Source organism: Dendrobates tinctorius, unplaced genomic scaffold (genome assembly GCF_039654945.1).
Source record: "Dendrobates tinctorius isolate UK_male_01 unplaced genomic scaffold, ASM3965494v1 ptg000162l, whole genome shotgun sequence".
NCBI classification, from domain to species: Eukaryota; Metazoa; Chordata; class Amphibia; order Anura; family Dendrobatidae; genus Dendrobates; species Dendrobates tinctorius.
In genome coordinates, this window is record NW_027361829.1 from 7740970 (window position 1) to 7760866 (window position 19897).

A 19897-nucleotide genomic window follows, 5' to 3' on the forward strand; every position below is an offset into this window, starting at 1 on the left:
CTGATACACATCACAGATCTGCACTGCCCCATAGTATAACATTGGGCCGAGTGCTGTCTGATAAACATCATAGATCTGCACTGCCCCATAGTATAACATTGGGCCGAGTGCTGTCTGATAAACATCATAGATCTGCACTGCCCCATAGTATAACATTGGGCCGAGTGCTGTCTGATAAACATCACAGATCTGCACTGCCTTATAGTAGAACATTGGGCCGAGTGCTGTCTGATACACATCACAGATCTGCACTGCCTTATAGTAGAACATTGGGCCGAGTGTTATCTGATAAACATCACAGATCTGCACTGCCCCATAGTATAACATTGGGCCGAGTGCTATCTGATACCCATCACAGATCTGTACTGCCCCATAGTATAACATTGGGCCGTGTGCTGTCTGATACACATCACAGATCTGCACTGCCCCATAGTAGAACATTGGGCCGAGTGTTATCTGATAAAACATCACAGATCTGTACTGCCCCATAGTATAACATTGGGCCGTGTGCTGTCTGATACACATCACAGATCTGCACTGCCCCATAGTAGAACATTGGGCCGAGTGCTGTCTGATACACATCACAGATCTGCACTGCCCCATAGTATAACATTGGGCCGAGTGCTGTCTGATACACATCACAGATCTGCACTGCCCCGTAGTATAACATTGGTCTGAGTGCTGTCTGATACACATCACAGATCTGCACTGCCCCATAGTATAACATTGGGCCGAGTGCTGTCTGATAAACATCACAGATCTGCACTGCCTTATAGTAGAACATTGGGCCGAGTGCTGTCTGATACACATCACAGATCTGCACTGCCCCATAGTAGAACATTGGGCTGAGTGCTGTCTGATACACATCACAGATCTGCACTGCCCCATAGTAGAACATTGGGCCGAGTGTTATCTGATAAACATCACAGATCTGCACTGCCCCATAGTAGAACATTGGGCCGAGTGTTATCTGATAAACATCACAGATCTGCACTGCCCCATAGTATAACATTGGGCCGAGTGCTGTCTGATAGACATCACAGATCTGCACTGCCCCATAGTAGAACATTGGGCCGAGTGTTATCTGATAAAACATCACAGATCTGTACTGCCCCATAGTATAACATTGGGCCGAGTGCTGTCTGATAAACATCACAGATCTGCACTGCCTTATAGTAGAACATTGGGCCGAGTGCTGTCTGATACACATCACAGATCTGCACTGCCCCATAGTAGAACATTGGGCCGAGTGTTATCTGATAAACATCACAGATCTGCACTGCCCCATAGTAGAACATTGGGCCGAGTGTTATCTGATAAAACATCACAGATCTGTACTGCCCCATAGTAGAACATTGGGCCGAGTGTTATCTGATAAAACATCACAGATCTGTACTGCCCCATAGTATAACATTGGGCCGAGTGCTATCTGATACCCATCACAGATCTGTACTGCCCCATAGTATAACATTGGGCCGTGTGCTGTCTGATACACATCACAGATCTGCACTGCCTCATAGTATAACATTGGGCCGAGTGCTGTCTGATACACATCACAGATCTGTACTGCCCCATAGTATAACATTGGGCCGAGTGTTATCTGATAAAACATCACAGATCTGTACTGCCCCATAGTATAACATTGGGCCGAGTGCTGTCTGATAAACATCACAGATCTGCACTGCCTTATAGTAGAACATTGGGCCGAGTGCTGTCTGATACACATCACAGATCTGCACTGCCCCATAGTAGAACATTGGGCCGAGTGTTATCTTATAAACATCACAGATCTGCACTGCCCCATAGTATAACATTGGGCCGAGTGCTATCTGATACCCATCACAGATCTGTACTGCCCCATAGTATAACATTGGGCCGTGTGCTGTCTGATACACATCACAGATCTGCACTGCCTCATAGTATAACATTGGGCCGAGTGCTGTCTGATACACATCACAGATCTGTACTGCCCCATAGTATAACATTGGGCCGAGTGTTATCTGATAAAACATCACAGATCTGTACTGCCCCATAGTATAACATTGGGCCGAGTGCTGTCTGATAAACATCACAGATCTGCACTGCCTTATAGTAGAACATTGGGCCGAGTGCTGTCTGATACACATCACAGATCTGCACTGCCCCATAGTATAACATTGGGCCGAGTGCTGTCTGATAAACATCACAGATCTGCACTGCCTTATAGTAGAACATTGGGCCGAGTGCTGTCTGATACACATCACAGATCTGCACTGCCCCATAGTAGAACATTGGGCCGAGTGTTATCTGATAAACATCACAGATCTGCACTGCCCCATAGTAGAACATTGGGCCGAGTGTTATCTGATAAAACATCACAGATCTGTACTGCCCCATAGTAGAACATTGGGCCGAGTGTTATCTGATAAAACATCACAGATCTGTACTGCCCCATAGTATAACATTGGGCCGAGTGCTGTCTGATAAACATCACAGATCTGCACTGCCTTATAGTAGAACATTGGGCCGAGTGCTGTCTGATACACATCACAGATCTGCACTGCCCCATAGTAGAACATTGGGCCGAGTGTTATCTGATAAACATCACAGATCTGCACTGCCCCATAGTAGAACATTGGGCCGAGTGTTATCTGATAAAACATCACAGATCTGTACTGCCCCATAGTAGAACATTGGGCCGAGTGTTATCTGATAAAACATCACAGATCTGTACTGCCCCATAGTATAACATTGGGCCGAGTGCTATCTGATACCCATCACAGATCTGTACTGCCCCATAGTATAACATTGGGCCGTGTGCTGTCTGATACACATCACAGATCTGCACTGCCTCATAGTATAACATTGGGCCGAGTGCTGTCTGATACACATCACAGATCTGTACTGCCCCATAGTATAACATTGGGCCGAGTGTTATCTGATAAAACATCACAGATCTGTACTGCCCCATAGTATAACATTGGGCCGAGTGCTGTCTGATAAACATCACAGATCTGCACTGCCTTATAGTAGAACATTGGGCCGAGTGCTGTCTGATACACATCACAGATCTGCACTGCCCCATAGTAGAACATTGGGCCGAGTGTTATCTTATAAACATCACAGATCTGCACTGCCCCATAGTAGAACATTGGGCCGAGTGTTATCTGATAAAACATCACAGATCTGTACTGCCCCATAGTAGAACATTGGGCCGAGTGTTATCTGATAAAACATCACAGATCTGTACTGCCCCATAGTATAACATTGGGCCGTGTGCTGTCTGATACACATCACAGATCTGCACTGCCCCATAGTAGAACATTGGGCCGAGTGCTGTCTGATACACATCACAGATCTGCACTGCCCCATAGTATAACATTGGGCCGAGTGCTGTCTGATACACATCACAGATCTGTACTGCCCCATAGTATAACATTGGGCCGAGTGCTGTCTGATACACATCACAGATCTGCACTGCCCCATAGTATAACATTGGGCCGAGTGCTGTCTGATACACATCACAGATCTGCACTGCCCCATAGTAGAACATTGGGCCGAGTGCTGTCTGATACACATCACAGATCTGCACTGCCCCATAGTATAACATTGGGCCGAGTGCTGTCTGATACACATCACAGATCTGCACTGCCCCATAGTATAACATTGGGCCGAGTGCTGTCTGATACACATCACAGATCTGCACTGCCCCATAGTATAACATTGGGCCGAGTGCTGTCTGATACACATCACAGATCTGCACTGCCCCATAGTATAACATTGGGCCGAGTGCTGTCTGATACACATCACAGATCTGTACTGCCCCATAGTAGAACATTGGGCCGAGTGCTGTCTGATACAAATCACAGATCTGCACTGCCCCATAGTAGAACATTGGGCCGAGTGCTGTCTGATACACATCACAGATCTGCACTGCCCCATAGTATAACACTGGGCCGAGTGCTGTCTGATACACATCACAGATCTGCACTGCCCCATAGTATAACATTGGGCCGAGTGCTGTCTGATACACATCACAGATCTGCACTGCCCTATAGTATAACATTGGGCTGAGTGCTGTCTGATACACATCACAGATCTGTACTGCCCCATAGTATAACATTGGGCCGAGTGCTGTCTGATACACATCACAGATCTGCACTGCCCCATAGTAGAACATTGGGCCGAGTGCTGTCTGATACACATCACAGATCTGCACTGCCTCATAGTATAACATTGGGCCGAGTGCTGTCTGATACACATCACAGATCTGCACTGCCTCATAGTATAACATTGGGCCGAGTGCTGTCTGATACACATCACAGATCTGCACTGCCTCATAGTATAACATTGGGCCGAGTGCTGTCTGATACACATCACAGATCTATTGTAAAGGGAGTTTCAGTCTTCCAATTAGAAATCGTCCAGACCTGAATAAGTAAGATGCTTCTTTATTGGACATGCCGGCATGGAGAGAGAATGACGGCCACACCAGGTGTGGGCCGTCCTCTGTCTAACTCAATACATATTCTTAAGAGTTTAAATAGCAAAGCCGAAAGGGTGTTGAATCATTGCGTTTGCAGAAATGGCACATACAATTTGCTTAGCTGTTTGCTATTTTTATCTGCGCTACCAGAGTAGTCACGCAGGACTCGGAAAACCAGCTAATGTTCACAAAAAGTAACACACAAAGGTAACACCCATATATTCACAATACCTAAGCTAAAAAGAGTTTCAAAGTCTAAGTAAAATAAATGGCTTATGCAATCATGTGTATATAGTGTGTGTGTGTGTGTGTGTGTGTGTATGTATATATATATATATATATCTCTCCAACAATGTAGACCAGCTCACTCCTGTGAACCACCTGGAACCTCAGCTGACCTGGTTAACTCCGTTGTGCCTGGATCTGGATGTAGGAGTCCATCCATACAAATGTGAACAACGACAAAGCAAAGTCCAGCAATAACGTGAGCAATCCAGGATGCTGTTAAAAAAATTTTTCTTTTTATTCATAAATCCATTAAAATGCAATGGTCCAAGCAGTTCAAAACAGCAATAACGCAGGAAAGATTCTGGACCGTGAAGAAGGCGGGTTGTACCGCTGAAACGCGTAGTCCTATCTGCACGACTTTCCTGCGTTATTGCTGTTTTGAACTGCTTGGACCATTGCATTTTAATGGATTTATGAATAAAAAGAAAACATTTTTTAACAGCATCCTGGATTCCTGGATTGCTCACGTTATTGCTGGACTTTTCTTTGTCGTTGTTTATATATATATATATATATATATATATATTCACACACATACACATATGTATATAGATCTATATATATACACGCACATAAAAGAAAGGACTTTATTACAATTATTATAACATTCCCCCATCTTGTAATAAAATCATTTATCTGTACACATTGGAAACAGATTTCTTTTTGTCAGATTTCACAGAAGATCTTCTTATAATCTAGAGAGAGAGTATTTATGTTCAGTATATTTGTCATTAAGTCCAAAAATTTTCATTCTTTCGTTGGATTCTAAGGTCTCCATTCCTTGATGCATAGTCTTTGTTATGGCAGAGTCAATCAGTCTTTGAACAAGTCCTCTAATGCATAGAATAGCACGGCATCCACAAACAATCAGCACTCCGGCCACGATGGTAAGAGATGTCAACGCAGAAGTGAATAATCCGGACCATTTCCCAAACCATCCTTCAGTCCAGGAATATGTCGTCATATCCAGAGTTCTCTGCTAATTCATTAGACAGGGCAGTCAGTCCATCAAGAGCTTTGGAGATACTACCATCAGGATCTGTTTTAGGGATAAACGTGCAACAAAAATCCTCCAAACATTTTATATACAGCTCCCTTTTCTGCTAAGAACTTGTCTAATGCCATCCTATTCTACCAAGCCATGAGAGGAGATGGTCCTAATTGCTCAGCTATCCCTTTAACTGCATCTCGGGTATAATTAACAAATCTCTGTTGGTTATAGTATAAGTAGTTTATCCAATCTACATTCATTTTTATAATCACCCACCAAATTATGGATTCCCACCCGGCTGCTACCTGGTTCCTAGCCTTGTACTCGTTGGACACTCCCCTGGGAACTCCAATGTCATCTCTGTAGATACTAGAATGGAAGGATCCTTGCAGAGTTTCACGCTTCTGTCTCTTCCACTACGTACCTTTGGCCATATCCCTGTTGACAACAGGTGGAACGGCATGATTAGCTGGACCACCGCACAATCCCCTCGGGAACCATGTGGTAGTCTGGCTCTTATGCTTTTATCGCCGCATAACCACCATATATCCGCTCTCAGGGTAGTGTGGTCTGACCATATGGCTGAGTAATTGGCCCTGTGGGAGACAATGATCCATTCTCTACAAGAATCGCCTTGGAGCTCTCCGAAGTCGTGCCCATGCCCTGGAAGACTAAAACAAGTATAGTTACCAGGATTAGCAATCACCTGTGGTGGGATATCCGGATTCTCTAGTGGAGGATATAAAAATAACATTTTACATTTTCCTTCCCTTTCTGAGCAGACATAAGTTTTTCTATACAACTTAATTTTTTTAAACCTTTTTGCAATGTAGTTAAGCCATCCTAACCTTTCATTCTTCTCCTCACAGCCTCTCTCTCTAAAGTTAGTTTATCTTCATAAGTTAGGTTAGACAATCTAACTATGAACCCTATGGACTCTGTTATGGTTCTCTCTGGCATACCTTCCTTGGGTCTATGTATGCTATTATTCTGAACTTCTATGTAGAAATGTCCTATTGGGTCTGTTCCTGATATATCAGCTCCTATAACCTTTGATCCCTCATCTTAGGGTTTCTTTACAGTTCTCAGTGGCTGATTACAATTATTCTTATTTGTGCAAGGGGTTGTTTCCTTTTTCCTAATGGAGAATCAGGCTTTAAAATCTATGTAGCCTTAATGCGTATACATGTAGTCTCGGGCTACAATTGTCCATGCTGCTTTACGCCAGTCACACACATCCATCCCCTCTGCTATTAGAGCTCATAACACAAACATACTTATCAGACTCTGCTAGTTTCACAGCTTGTTCCCTATCTCTGCATCCTGTATACAACAGACAGAAGTCCACTAAGATGGTAGCCTCCTGTCCGATTTCAAAAGTAAGATTCAAAGTCCTAAATCTGAAACCATTCTACCACCCTGGACTTTCCTCTCCTGCTGGGTCTATTACCCTCCACTCTTCCATCACTATGGTGACGAAGAATATACCTGTGACTAACCCTGATGTACACATCCTAGATCTGACCGTCTTGTCCGGGTAGGGAGATGAATGGGAGACTTCACCAGTTTAAGACAAGCTTTCCCTTGTGGAAAACCTCCCTTTGTAGCTGGACTTTGACAAGCAAGTCAGATCCTACTCTGTCCCTACCTGTCTGACAAGTTTACAATATGAGAGATGGATCCAGGAGGTGCGCTCAGCAATCTTGACGGCAGTAGGAGAAGTCCACAGGACTTGGTAAGGACCTTCCCACTTAGGATGGTGCTGGTGTCTCTTCTTTATCACCTTCACCAGGACCCAGTCTGCAGGTTTCACGATCTCAGGTTTTCTTAGTGGGTTTCCTGGAACAAAACTACGAGTAGAAACTTTTTTGTGAGTTAATATCTTAGCCATATATTCTGCTAATGTACAATCAACTTCCTCATCTATCCCTCTAAAGGGTTTTAGCTGAGGTAACAGAAAAGATCTCCCGTATATGACTTCAAAGCCTGTCAGCACTACCGATGTCCGTGTGACATACATATTTAGTACAACCAATAGGAGACAGTGCAACCAATTTTTCCTGTTTCCTGCATGGTCTTTGTCAACCTATTTTTCAAGCTCCCACTGTGTCTCCCAACCAGTCCGGCTGACTGAGGATGACAGTCATAGTGGTTTCCCAACTGAATTGATAATGTTTTTAGGTAATAATAACATTACTTAGTTTACTATATATTTTCTGGAACCCCAAATCTGGGTATGATTTCCTTTAGAAGGGCCTTTGGTACCATTAATGCATCAGGGTGGACAGCTTCAATCCACCTGCTGAAAGCATCCATAATAACAAGGCCGTACTTTTTCCCTCACACTTGTTCCATAAAATCCATACAAATGTGTTGGAATAAGTATTCAGGGTGAGGACATTGACCTCTCTCTGGTCTCAGATTCCTTTAGGAATTATTTTTGCACAAGTAATGCAGATTAAACAAAAATTTTTAATAGTTAGTAATGCCATACATCATAACTACGTAAGATATGACCTCTACCATCCCTCCTGTTGAGACATAGCTTATGCCATGGCTCAATACTGTGACATATCTTAGGAGATTACTGGGCAGTTTATACATATAGGTCATCTTTAAAGATAACCCCTTTTGTTACCAATTTTTTTTTTTCTTTTTTTAAGTACCAATAGCATGTTATCCACATATAAGAGCATCTGGCTCCCTTCTGGTGACTCACACTGAGCTAGGTTAGCCGATTTTACCTGGAAACAATAGTAAGTGATTCACAGTACCCCTGTAGGATTCTGGTGACTGTATACCTGCTCCCCTTATATGTGAATACAAACCAAACCTGGCTATCTGGATGTACCAGGATGCTGAAGAAGACATTACTGATATCACTGTAAAGACCTTATGTTCCGGCCTCCAGCCATTCAGCAGAGTATGGGGGTCTGGCCCTGTGGCGGCTCTTGTTATCACAGCCTCGTTTACAGATGGGGGCGCCCTCCCTACTGGAAACAAGGTTGTGTTACAAGGTGAACTGGACAGGGAATAATCACCCTTATTATCAATCCCACATCTGCAGGTCATGAGGACCACAAAGATTCTGGGTATGTGGTCAATTCTTCCTCTAATTGTAGGAAAGAATCAGCATTTCTCACTCGTTCCCCCGCCTCGCTGCAGGTGGACACTGGGTTTAGAAATGGTGTTCCACTTTAGTACTTGTGAATATGCCTGCAGTCTGGCATTGCAAAATAAGCCATCACCCAAAAACCTCCCATTGTTACTCTCCTTACACTCCAACAAAATCCCCAAGGAATTTCCATGATCTACCTTTACATCTGGAGAGGGAAACATGTGGCACGGTGCCTCTAAAAAGCAAAAAACAACAATTTAATTTGTTCTGACAGTTTACAACTGACGGCACAGTTCCCTTTATAATTCCAGTATATGGTGTGCAAAGAACAATCTAGAGCATGAAAATTCTCATATTTTACATCAGGACCCCTAAATACCTACAATACATGGTGCAGTGTAGTTCTTCAGGTGTGTGAACATCTACATTTGTATACCTTTATCTATTGCTTCCTCGATGAAGGACTCGGTAATAAAGGATGGTCCTGCAGTTATTAGATCTAGACTGTAATAGTATCTAGATTCTCCATACCCCTGGATCACCATTGTTTCAGCCATGGATGTCACCTATAGTCCTGCAGCAGTAGGAATTATTCCCAGGCTCAGGGCTGCATCATATCCCTCCACACAGCTGATAATATAATTTGTATAATTACACTTTTACCTGTGCCGAGGGCCCGGTGTCTCCACAGGCGTAGACAATGGTTCTCTGTGTCTTACCACTTGCTCCTTTTACCATTATGCAGGCAGCAGACAGTCCAATAGTCGGTATCTCTTCTGGATGTACTAAGGTTCTAGTGGCTCCTGAATCAACAAAAAAAAGTGACCTCATGGCTTCCCACAAGGACGGTTACTTCTGGAAATACAGTGTTTTATAAATGTATTTCTACTTTAGCCAAATTAAATATTTCCTCTCATTACACATTTCTTGTACCAAATTTTCACATTTTATGAAACTAAGTTTATCATAAAATACAACCCATCTGTCAGGGGACATGTTCAGGGTCTCCTAGTGGCCCCTTCTTATCTCAAAACCACAACCACATTCCACAACAATCCTCATGTTAACAGCTTATCTCCCCACCTCAGGACTGTTTGCTCTGGGTGGTGCCTACTCCTAGTTTTTTTCAAGACTAAAAAGACAATGTCAGCGATATACAATTTTTACTTTCTATTTGTTATAATATGTAAGAATTAGGCCTATAAGTTACCAATAAGGACACATTGCACATCTGATCTGAAGACTGTTATCTCTGGGTACCTGATGAGAAAGGACCATATCCAGTCTCATTCCAGGGATACCTTCTTGGTACAATCTCAATAGCTTTCCAGCCTTCAGATGAAATGGTCAATAACAATTCTGCCTTACAATGAGGACAAGATCTTAAAATATATATCTATGGGATAAAGTCCCATAATGATGTTACATAAAATTCTTAAACACAAAAAGACAAACAACAAGATGAGGACTATACACAATATAAACCCTGGAGCACAATGGATTTCTACCCACTTATAAGAAGTTTGACAAATATCAGTGAAATTCATAAGACAACAAGAAGATAAGAAACCAATAGCAACAATTCAATTACTGCTACTAATATCCAGGATCTAAATAATCCTCACTGATTACACTATGTCCTAGATATTTACCAGCTTGTATCTCTATATCTTGCCATCTCCGTCCAATGAAGGCCTGTAAGGACGAGTGTGACAACACAGTGTAACAAACATGAAAGTCCCCAAGGACTATGGTCACTGATATGACAGATACATAAACTCACAACGTACAACAGCTTCCACAGTTAGAGACTGGACATACACACGTACACAGAGACATGTATTATCAGACAAGAACATATAAGACAGGAGAGTAAAGTTCCTTCGTACTTCTATTCCTGAAGTGCTGAAATAAAGTCTAATGACACCGCCTCTTTATATACAGAGACATTCCAGTTCTTAATATCAGGTATTCAGAGCACCACAGGCGCAGACTCTCCTCTGTAAAACAAGGAGGGTTCAGTCACTCTGTGCTATTAAAAGAAAAACATATAACAAAACAACATAGAATATTCTCTATGGGGATCAGGTGACGTGTACCTAGGTGATTTATACCACTATAATAACCTATGATTTGTCTCCAGTCCACACATGACTGTTGACCACACCTACTGGACTCCCTCATTTACATTCACTCAAGATAACATTCAAGGAGTCTCATGTGTAACATAAAACATATATTTATGGCGTTTTAGTTCTATGTAGTTTTAAAAGACAGACAAAACAGCACACTTAACAGAAAACAACATTCAACAAAGTACAGAAGACAAAACAGAATACCGGCAAAAATTCATCTTATACCGGATTCCTTAACCCCTTAATAGCCCATTTTATTTTTTTAATAACAGCACCCCCTGACATATTGAAAACTTCTATCAGGTAGTTTATTAACCCTTCAGGTGATTTTCAGGAATTATTGCAAAGTGGTATAGCAGGATACAGCAAGTTGTCAGCTATAGTGGACAGCCGACAGCTGCTGGATCGTCACCTGTGTGGGGATGATATTCTCTTAAATCTCAGGTCAGTAAAAAGATATATTGGCTGTCATTAAGGGGTTAATCTAACGAGAATCTCCCTCGATTCTCCCATCTAGATAAATTTAACGTGCACACAGAGTTTTTTATTCCACAGTAGCCGTCTCACACTGGCTTTGTACCCATTCAAAAAGTAAAAAATAAAGATTATTGTTATTCAGAGGAATATCTTAAAAGAGCAAACAAACCCCAAATCTATGGAGCTTCGCAACTTACAGGAGTTATTATAACTCCAATTGCATGTAAACCTCCAACATACAGGAGCCTCTCACTAACCCCAATTGGAAAAGTCTACCTGTTCCCTATTAAATTCCTAAAATAACATTCATCCCATTCAAAAATAAAAAATAAAGATTACTATTATTCTTCGGAATATTTTACAAGAACAAACAAACCCCATACATTATGGAGCTTAGCAACTTACAGGAGTTCTTATAACTCCAATTGCATGTAAACTTCCAATTTACAGGAGCCTCTCACAAACCCCAATTGGAAAAGTCTACAATCACAGTTCTCATTCAATTCCAAGAATAACATTCATACTGGATTAACAAGATTACCGAATATAATGAAAATTATTAAATGTTCTTACCTGTATTCAGATACAGACGATTCCTAGAGATCCTTCGACTATACGAAATCCATCACTTTCCCTCAGACCGGGATAACTGATTAATGCCCCTGGTGACGCCTAATGTCAAGGCGGAGGACTTACTTAAGGAGTTCCAGACTCCCCCGTGCAAGGTTTACAGTACTCACCGGTGAGGGAAAGGTGTTGGATTCCCGGCCAACGCACCAAAATGTCAGGGATTTTCTATGTTCCAATTAGAAATCGTCCAGACCTGAATAAGTAAGATGTTTCTTTATTTGGTCATGCCGGCATGGAGAGAGAATGATGACCACACCAGGTGTGGGCCGTCCTCTGTCAACTCAATACATATTCTTAAGAGTTTAAATAGCAAAGCCGAAAGGGTGTTGAAACATTGCGTTTGCAGAAATGGCACATACAATTTGCTTAGCTGTTAGCTAGTCTTATCTGCGCTACCAGAGTAGTCACGCAAGACAAGGAAAACTAGCTAACGTTCACAAAAAGTAACACCGAAAGGTAACACCCATATATTCACAATACCTAAGCTAAAAAGAGTTTCAAAGTCTAAGTAAAATAAATGGCTTATGCAATCATGTGTATATATTGTGTATATATATACTCACACACATAAACATATGTATATAGATATATATATACATATATATACACGCACATAAAAGAAAGGACTTTATTACAAATATTATAACATCTATACTGCCCCATAGTATAATAATGGGCCGTGTGCTATCTGATACACATTACAGATCTGCACTGCCCCATAGTATAACACTGGGCCGAGTGCTGTCTGATACACATCACAGATCTGCACTGACCCATAGTATAACATTGGGCCGAGTGCTGTCTGATACACATCACAGATCTGCACTGCCCCATAGTATAACATTGGGCCGAGTGCTGTCTGATACACATCACAGATCTGTACTGCCCCATAGTATAACATTGGGCCGAGTGCTGTCTGATACACATCACAGATCTGCATTGCCCCATAGGATAACATTGGGCCGAGTGCTGTCTCATACACCTCACAGATCTGCACTGCCCCATAATATAACATTGGGCCGAGAGCTGTCTCATACACATCACAGATCTGCACTGCCCCATAATATAACATTGGGCCGAGTGCGGTCTGATACACATCACAGCTCTGCACTGCCCCATAGTATAACATTGGGCCGAGTGCGGTCTGATACACATCACAGATCTGCACTGCCCCATAGTAGAACACTGGGCCGAGTGCGGTCTGATACACATCACAGATCTGCACTGCCCCATAGTATAACATTGGGCCGAGTGCTGTCTGATACACATCACAGATCTGCACTGCCCCATAGTATAACATTGGGCCGAGTGCGGTCTGATACACATCACAGCTCTGCACTGCCCCATAGTATAACATTGGGCCGAGTGCTGTCTGATACACATCACAGATCTGTACTGCCCCATAGTATAACATTGGGCCGGGTGCTGTCTGATACACATCACAGATCTGCATTGCCCCATAGGATAACATTGGGCCGAGTGCTGTCTCGTACACATCCCAGATCTTCACTGCCCCATAGTATAACATTGGGCCGAGTGCTGTCTGATACACATCACAGATCTGTACTGCCCCATAGTATAACATTGGGCCGAGTGCTGTCTGATACACATCACAGATCTGCATTGCCCCATAGGATAACATTGGGCCGAGTGCTGTCTCATACACCTCACAGATCTGCACTGCCCCATAATATAACATTGGGCCGAGAGCTGTCTCATACACATCACAGATCTGCACTGCCCCATAATATAACATTGGGCCGAGTGCGGTCTGATACACATCACAGCTCTGCACTGCCCCATAGTATAACATTGGGCCGAGTGCGGTCTGATACACATCACAGATCTGCACTGCCCCATAGTAGAACACTGGGCCGAGTGCGGTCTGATACACATCACAGATCTGCACTGCCCCATAGTATAACATTGGGCCGAGTGCTGTCTGATACACATCACAGATCTGCACTGCCCCATAGTATAACATTGGGCCGAGTGCGGTCTGATACACATCACAGCTCTGCACTGCCCCATAGTATAACATTGGGCCGAGTGCTGTCTGATACACATCACAGATCTGTACTGCCCCATAGTATAACATTGGGCCGGGTGCTGTCTGATACACATCACAGATCTGCATTGCCCCATAGGATAACATTGGGCCGAGTGCTGTCTCGTACACATCCCAGATCTTCACTGCCCCATAGTATAACATTGGGCCGAGTGCTGTCTGATACACATCACAGATCTGTACTGCCCCATAGTATAACATTGGGCCGAGTGCTGTCTGATACACATCACAGATCTGCATTGCCCCATAGGATAACATTGGGCCGAGTGCGGTCTGATACACATCACAGATCTGCACTGCCCCATAGTATAACATTGGGCCGAGTGCTGTCTGATACACATCACAGATCTGTACTGCCCCATAATATAACATTGGGCCGAGTGCGGTCTGATACACATCACAGATCTGTACTGCCCCATAGTATAACATTGGGCCGAGTGCTGTCTGATACACATCACAGATCTGTACTGCCCCATAATATAACATTGGGCCGAGTGCGGTCTGATACACATCACAGATCTGCACTGCCCCATAGTATAACATTGGGCTGAGCGCTATCTGATACACATCACAGATCTGTACTGCCCCATAGTATAACATTGGGCCGAGTGCTGTCTGATACACATCACAGATCTGCACTGCCCCATAGTATAACACTGGGCCGAGTGCTGTCTGATACACATCACAGATCTGCACTGCTCCATAGTGTAACATTGGGCTGAGTGCTGTCTGATACACATCACAGATCTGCACTGCCCCATAGTAGAACATTGGGCCGAGTGCTGTCTGATACACATCACAGATCTGCACTGCTCCATAGTATAACACTGGGCCGAGTGCTGTCTGATACACATCACAGATCTGTACTGCCCCATAATATAACATTGGGCTGAGTGCTGTCTCATACACATCACAGATCTGTACTGCCCCATAGTATAACATTGGGCCGAGTGCTGTCTCGTACACATCCCAGATCTTCACTGCCCCATAGTATAACATTGGGCCGAGTGCTGTCTGATACACATCACAGATCTGTACTGCCCCATAGTATAACATTGGGCCGAGTGCTGTCTGATACACATCACAGATCTGCATTGCCCCATAGGATAACATTGGGCCGAGTGCGGTCTGATACACATCACAGATCTGCACTGCCCCATAGTATAACATTGGGCCGAGTGCTGTCTGATACACATCACAGATCTGTACTGCCCCATAATATAACATTGGGCCGAGTGCGGTCTGATACACATCACAGATCTGTACTGCCCCATAGTATAACATTGGGCCGAGTGCTGTCTGATACACATCACAGATCTGTACTGCCCCATAATATAACATTGGGCCGAGTGCGGTCTGATACACATCACAGATCTGCACTGCCCCATAGTATAACATTGGGCTGAGCGCTATCTGATACACATCACAGATCTGTACTGCCCCATAGTATAACATTGGGCCGAGTGCTGTCTGATACACATCACAGATCTGCACTGCCCCATAGTATAACACTGGGCCGAGTGCTGTCTGATACACATCACAGATCTGCACTGCTCCATAGTGTAACATTGGGCTGAGTGCTGTCTGATACACATCACAGATCTGCACTGCCCCATAGTAGAACATTGGGCCGAGTGCTGTCTGATACACATCACAGATCTGCACTGCCCCATAGTATAACACTGGGCCGAGTGCTGTCTGATACACATCACAGATCTGCACTGCCCCATAGTATAACACTGGGCCGAGTGCTGTCTGATACACATCACAGATCTGCACTGCTCCATAGTGTAACATTGGGCTGAGTGCTGTCTGATACACATCACAGATCTGCACTGCCCCATAGTAGAACATTGGGCCGAGTGCTGTCTGATACACATCACAGATCTGCACTGCTCCATAGTATAACACTGGGCCGAGTGCTGTCTGATACACATCACAGATCTGTACTGCCCCATAATATAACATTGGGCTGAGTGCTGTCTCATACACATCACAGATCTGTACTGCCCCATAGTATAACATTGGGCCGAGTGGTGCCTGATACACATCATAGATCTGCATTGCCCCATAGTATAACATTGGGCCGAGTGGTGCCTGATACACATCATAGATCTGCACTGCCCCATAGTAGAACATTGGGCTGAGTGCTGTCTGATACACATCACAGATCTGCACTGCCCCATAGTAAAACATTGGGCTGAGTGCTGTCTGATACACATCATAGATCTGCACTGCCCCATAGTAGAACATTGGGCCGAGTGCTGTCTGATACACATCACAGATCTGCACTGCCCCATAGTAGAACATTGGGCCGAGTGCTGTCTGATACACATCACAGATCTGCACTGCCCCATAGTATAACATTGGGCCGAGTGCTGTCTGATACACATCATAGATCTGGACTGCTCCATAGTAGAACATTGGGCAGAGTGCTGTCTGATACACATCATAGATCTGCACTGCCTCATAGTATAACATTGGGCCGAGAGCTGCCTGATAAAACCTCTGGTAGCGCTGGGCCGTGTTATACAGCAGTGTGAGCCCTTTAGCTGTCTGTGGGTCGGTCAGCATAAATCCGCTGCTAGTTTCACTGTATAGAGATATAAAGGGGTTTTCACAATATAGACATTAATAGGATCACAATTCATTGTGATGGTGAGTGGCTCCACAGCTGTATACAATATGCTTTTTCCACATACTGTATATGAAATAGCACAAAGAAGAACCTGTTCTGTGTTATCCTTATCTTACATTTTACAACATATTTTGTTTTTGTTTTCCAGGAACAGAGCACAATGCGACAATTATGTAAGGAACCTTCTGGGCCGCCCACCAGACATGCTACCTGTGGTAAGCCGTGGGAGTGAAAAATCATTCTTCTAGTGGCTGTAATCTTGAAGGCGCCGTTATGTGAATACTAGCCTCACTAAAATATTGCAATTGATACACATGAAATGCCAGGCCCTCGTACTGAGCCCTGGATTCATAGCTGGATGGCCGCAGAGAGCAAATTGGGCCAATACGTTCTGAATTGCAGGCAGTGCACGGCAGCAGCTTTATCGAAGTGTTTCATCTTGTATGGTAAATCTAGCTCACCATAAGCAGCGTAGTCCAGATTTATACCACCTATTATAACTGCGCCCCCACCTATGGTTGGCCTCTTTCTGCCTATGCACAGTGTACACAGAAAGCTGCCAATAAGTAGTGTGGGTGGAGTTATACAGAGCCCAGCATTCGCAGCACTGCCAGATTTGCAGCTTGTAATTCTGATCTGACTTTCTGACTGAGAAATTTACTAATTCCCCATCCTAGCCAAAAGGTCTGGAATAGGGCTGTCTGCTCAAGAGGAAGTAAACCTTGTTATTGTTTTTTTTTTAGCAGGCACATTAATTGTATACAGATTGGTGGGTTTCTCTGAGGGTGTATAACCCACCCAGCGTACACCCTGAAGTGTCTGCCATTGCATCAGTGGGCAAGGTCAGTCCCACCGACATCAGAAGCCACTGTACTTGAGAACTTAGCCAAAAGGCTGAGAAACAATATTTTTATACAGCTGCCATCACCATGTATGCCAACAGATGGCAGACAGATAATGGTCGGGGAGCCTGCCACCCAATTTTTCCATAGAAGATAAGCTACCCCCCCGTTCCACCTCCCCTGAGCTGATCCATTATGTGTTTGGGGATGTCAGGAGAGACCACTGTCTGATGAAAATGGAGATGTTGCATGTGTATGGTAGGCTTTAGGTTTTGGCTTAGGACCCAAGTTTATAATCCATGTCAATTCACGTATCACATAACTGATGCATCGCTTTATCCTTGTTTTTTAAGCCAATTCCTTATTTAGGCCCAAGCCCCTTTCAAGTGAATAGAGTTGACTTGGAGTTCCACACAATTCTCATGGGTGGTGGGCTCTATACACAATAGAAAGCTGTTGGTCGAATGATGGTTTCTTCGATTGTTTTGGCCAGCAGCAATGTTTCGCGACTCGCCCATACACAGGTGTGCTCACTTGCTCTGCCGAACACTCCTGTGTCCTAAATGAATGAGCCATTGGCTGACTCGTGTGATGTTGGTTTATATCACCAAGAACAGAAGGTCAAGTAGTCCAAAATCAGACGTGCTCGATCCTTATGTCCCCCATAGTTGACTGGGGACGGTTCGGATGACATTAGTCAAATGTACATGGGGGTAGTAACAATGGCACGGTTACAAATGTATTTTTTTAAAACCCTGCAACAGTCACATTATGCAGAAATAGCACAAAAAGAGGACTTGGAAATCCTCCAAAAATTCAAAAACACAGCAAAAAGTCAGAAATGCTTACCTGCCCAGATGGCAACACAGGTGCAAGAATACCAATAAGACAACCCCCCACAGCCTACCAATGCATGGAGCGAGCGGTTGCTTGGTATATTAATGCACAATGAAGACTTGTATGCTGCGTTGTTCACACTATGGCAATGCACAGCTTCCAGGTTAACAGCCTATTAGTTACGCACATACTATTAGATCAGGCGGGCTGCCCAACGCTATCCAAATGCATCCCATGTGAAAAGACACCACAGTTTACAAAACCAAATAGGCCCAACTGCACCCTTAAAAATAAAGTGCAAAAAACACATAAAAAATATGTATGTGAGGTATTAGTTAAAGGGAATCTGTCACACCATTTTTCGAGTATCAGCTGCGGCCACCGCCATCAGGGGCTTATCTACAGCATTCTCTAATGCTGTAGATAAGCCCCCGATGTAACCTGAAAGATAAGAAAAATGAGTTAGATTATGTTCACTAGGGTGACCGGATCTCATATGGGGGGGGAAAAATGTCAGAATCTTGTTCGTCTGGACCCCACAAAACGATTCCCCTTTCCAGATATTGAGAGAGCCAAAATTTGAGCTCGATCAAACGACGTTAACCCGTGTCGCTCGTCGCTCAAAGTTTGAAAAAATCCAAATTGAGGTATTTTAAGATTTAGGTATTTTGCATAGTCTGTTAGACTATAAAGAATGTGACAACAACATTGCAGAAATAGCCCTGACCAAATTTTCGAACCATTTGTGGTATTTGAATGCAGAGTTGGTGGGATTATCATTTTTTGATCCCACCATTACAGACAATGTAAAGTTGTTAATGGCTAATAAATTGCTCAGTAGCACAGATGAACCATCAGAGCACGCTAACCTACATGAGTTGATAATTTTACATAGTTATCTAATCTATTCTAGAGCTTTTGTTAAAGTAGTTTTTGAAACGTCAGAATATAATGCTCGGCATTTGCTTACAACTTGCAGGACATATTGCTTTTGTTCTTCATCTTTTGTCAGAAGGTCGTTAAAGTCGGTTACTTCCTACCTCTTTTAATTTTTCTTTCCTAACTTTTGGATTTACAACCCTAGCGTGCTCTGATGGTTCATCTGTGCTACTGAGCAATTTATTAGCCATTAACAACTTTTCATTGTCTGTAATGGTGGGATCAAAAAACGATAATCCCACCAACTCTGCATTCAAATACCACAAATGGTTCGAAAATTTGGTCAGGGCTATTTCTGTAATGTTGTAGTCACATTCTTTATAGTCTAACAGACTATGCAAAATACCTAAATCTTAAAATACCTCAATTTGGATTTTTTCAAACGTTGAGCGATGAGCGGCACGGGTTAACGTCGTTTGATCGAGCTCAAATTTTGGCTATCTCAATATCTGGAAAGGTGATACTACAA

At 43.4% G+C, this 19897-nt stretch overlaps 1 protein-coding gene across 1 annotated transcript in view; it reads left to right on the forward strand.

The window, feature by feature from the left end:
- The window catches only part of CUNH7orf57 (chromosome unknown C7orf57 homolog), a 253398-nt gene that overhangs the window by 38344 nt on the left and 195157 nt on the right, over positions 1-19897 (forward strand). Inside the window, exon 2 of the mRNA XM_073549840.1 lies at positions 16959-17025. Coding sequence (XP_073405941.1) covers positions 16971-17025 — 55 coding nt within the window. The 5' untranslated portion in view covers positions 16959-16970. The remainder of the gene's footprint in view (positions 1-16958; positions 17026-19897) is intronic.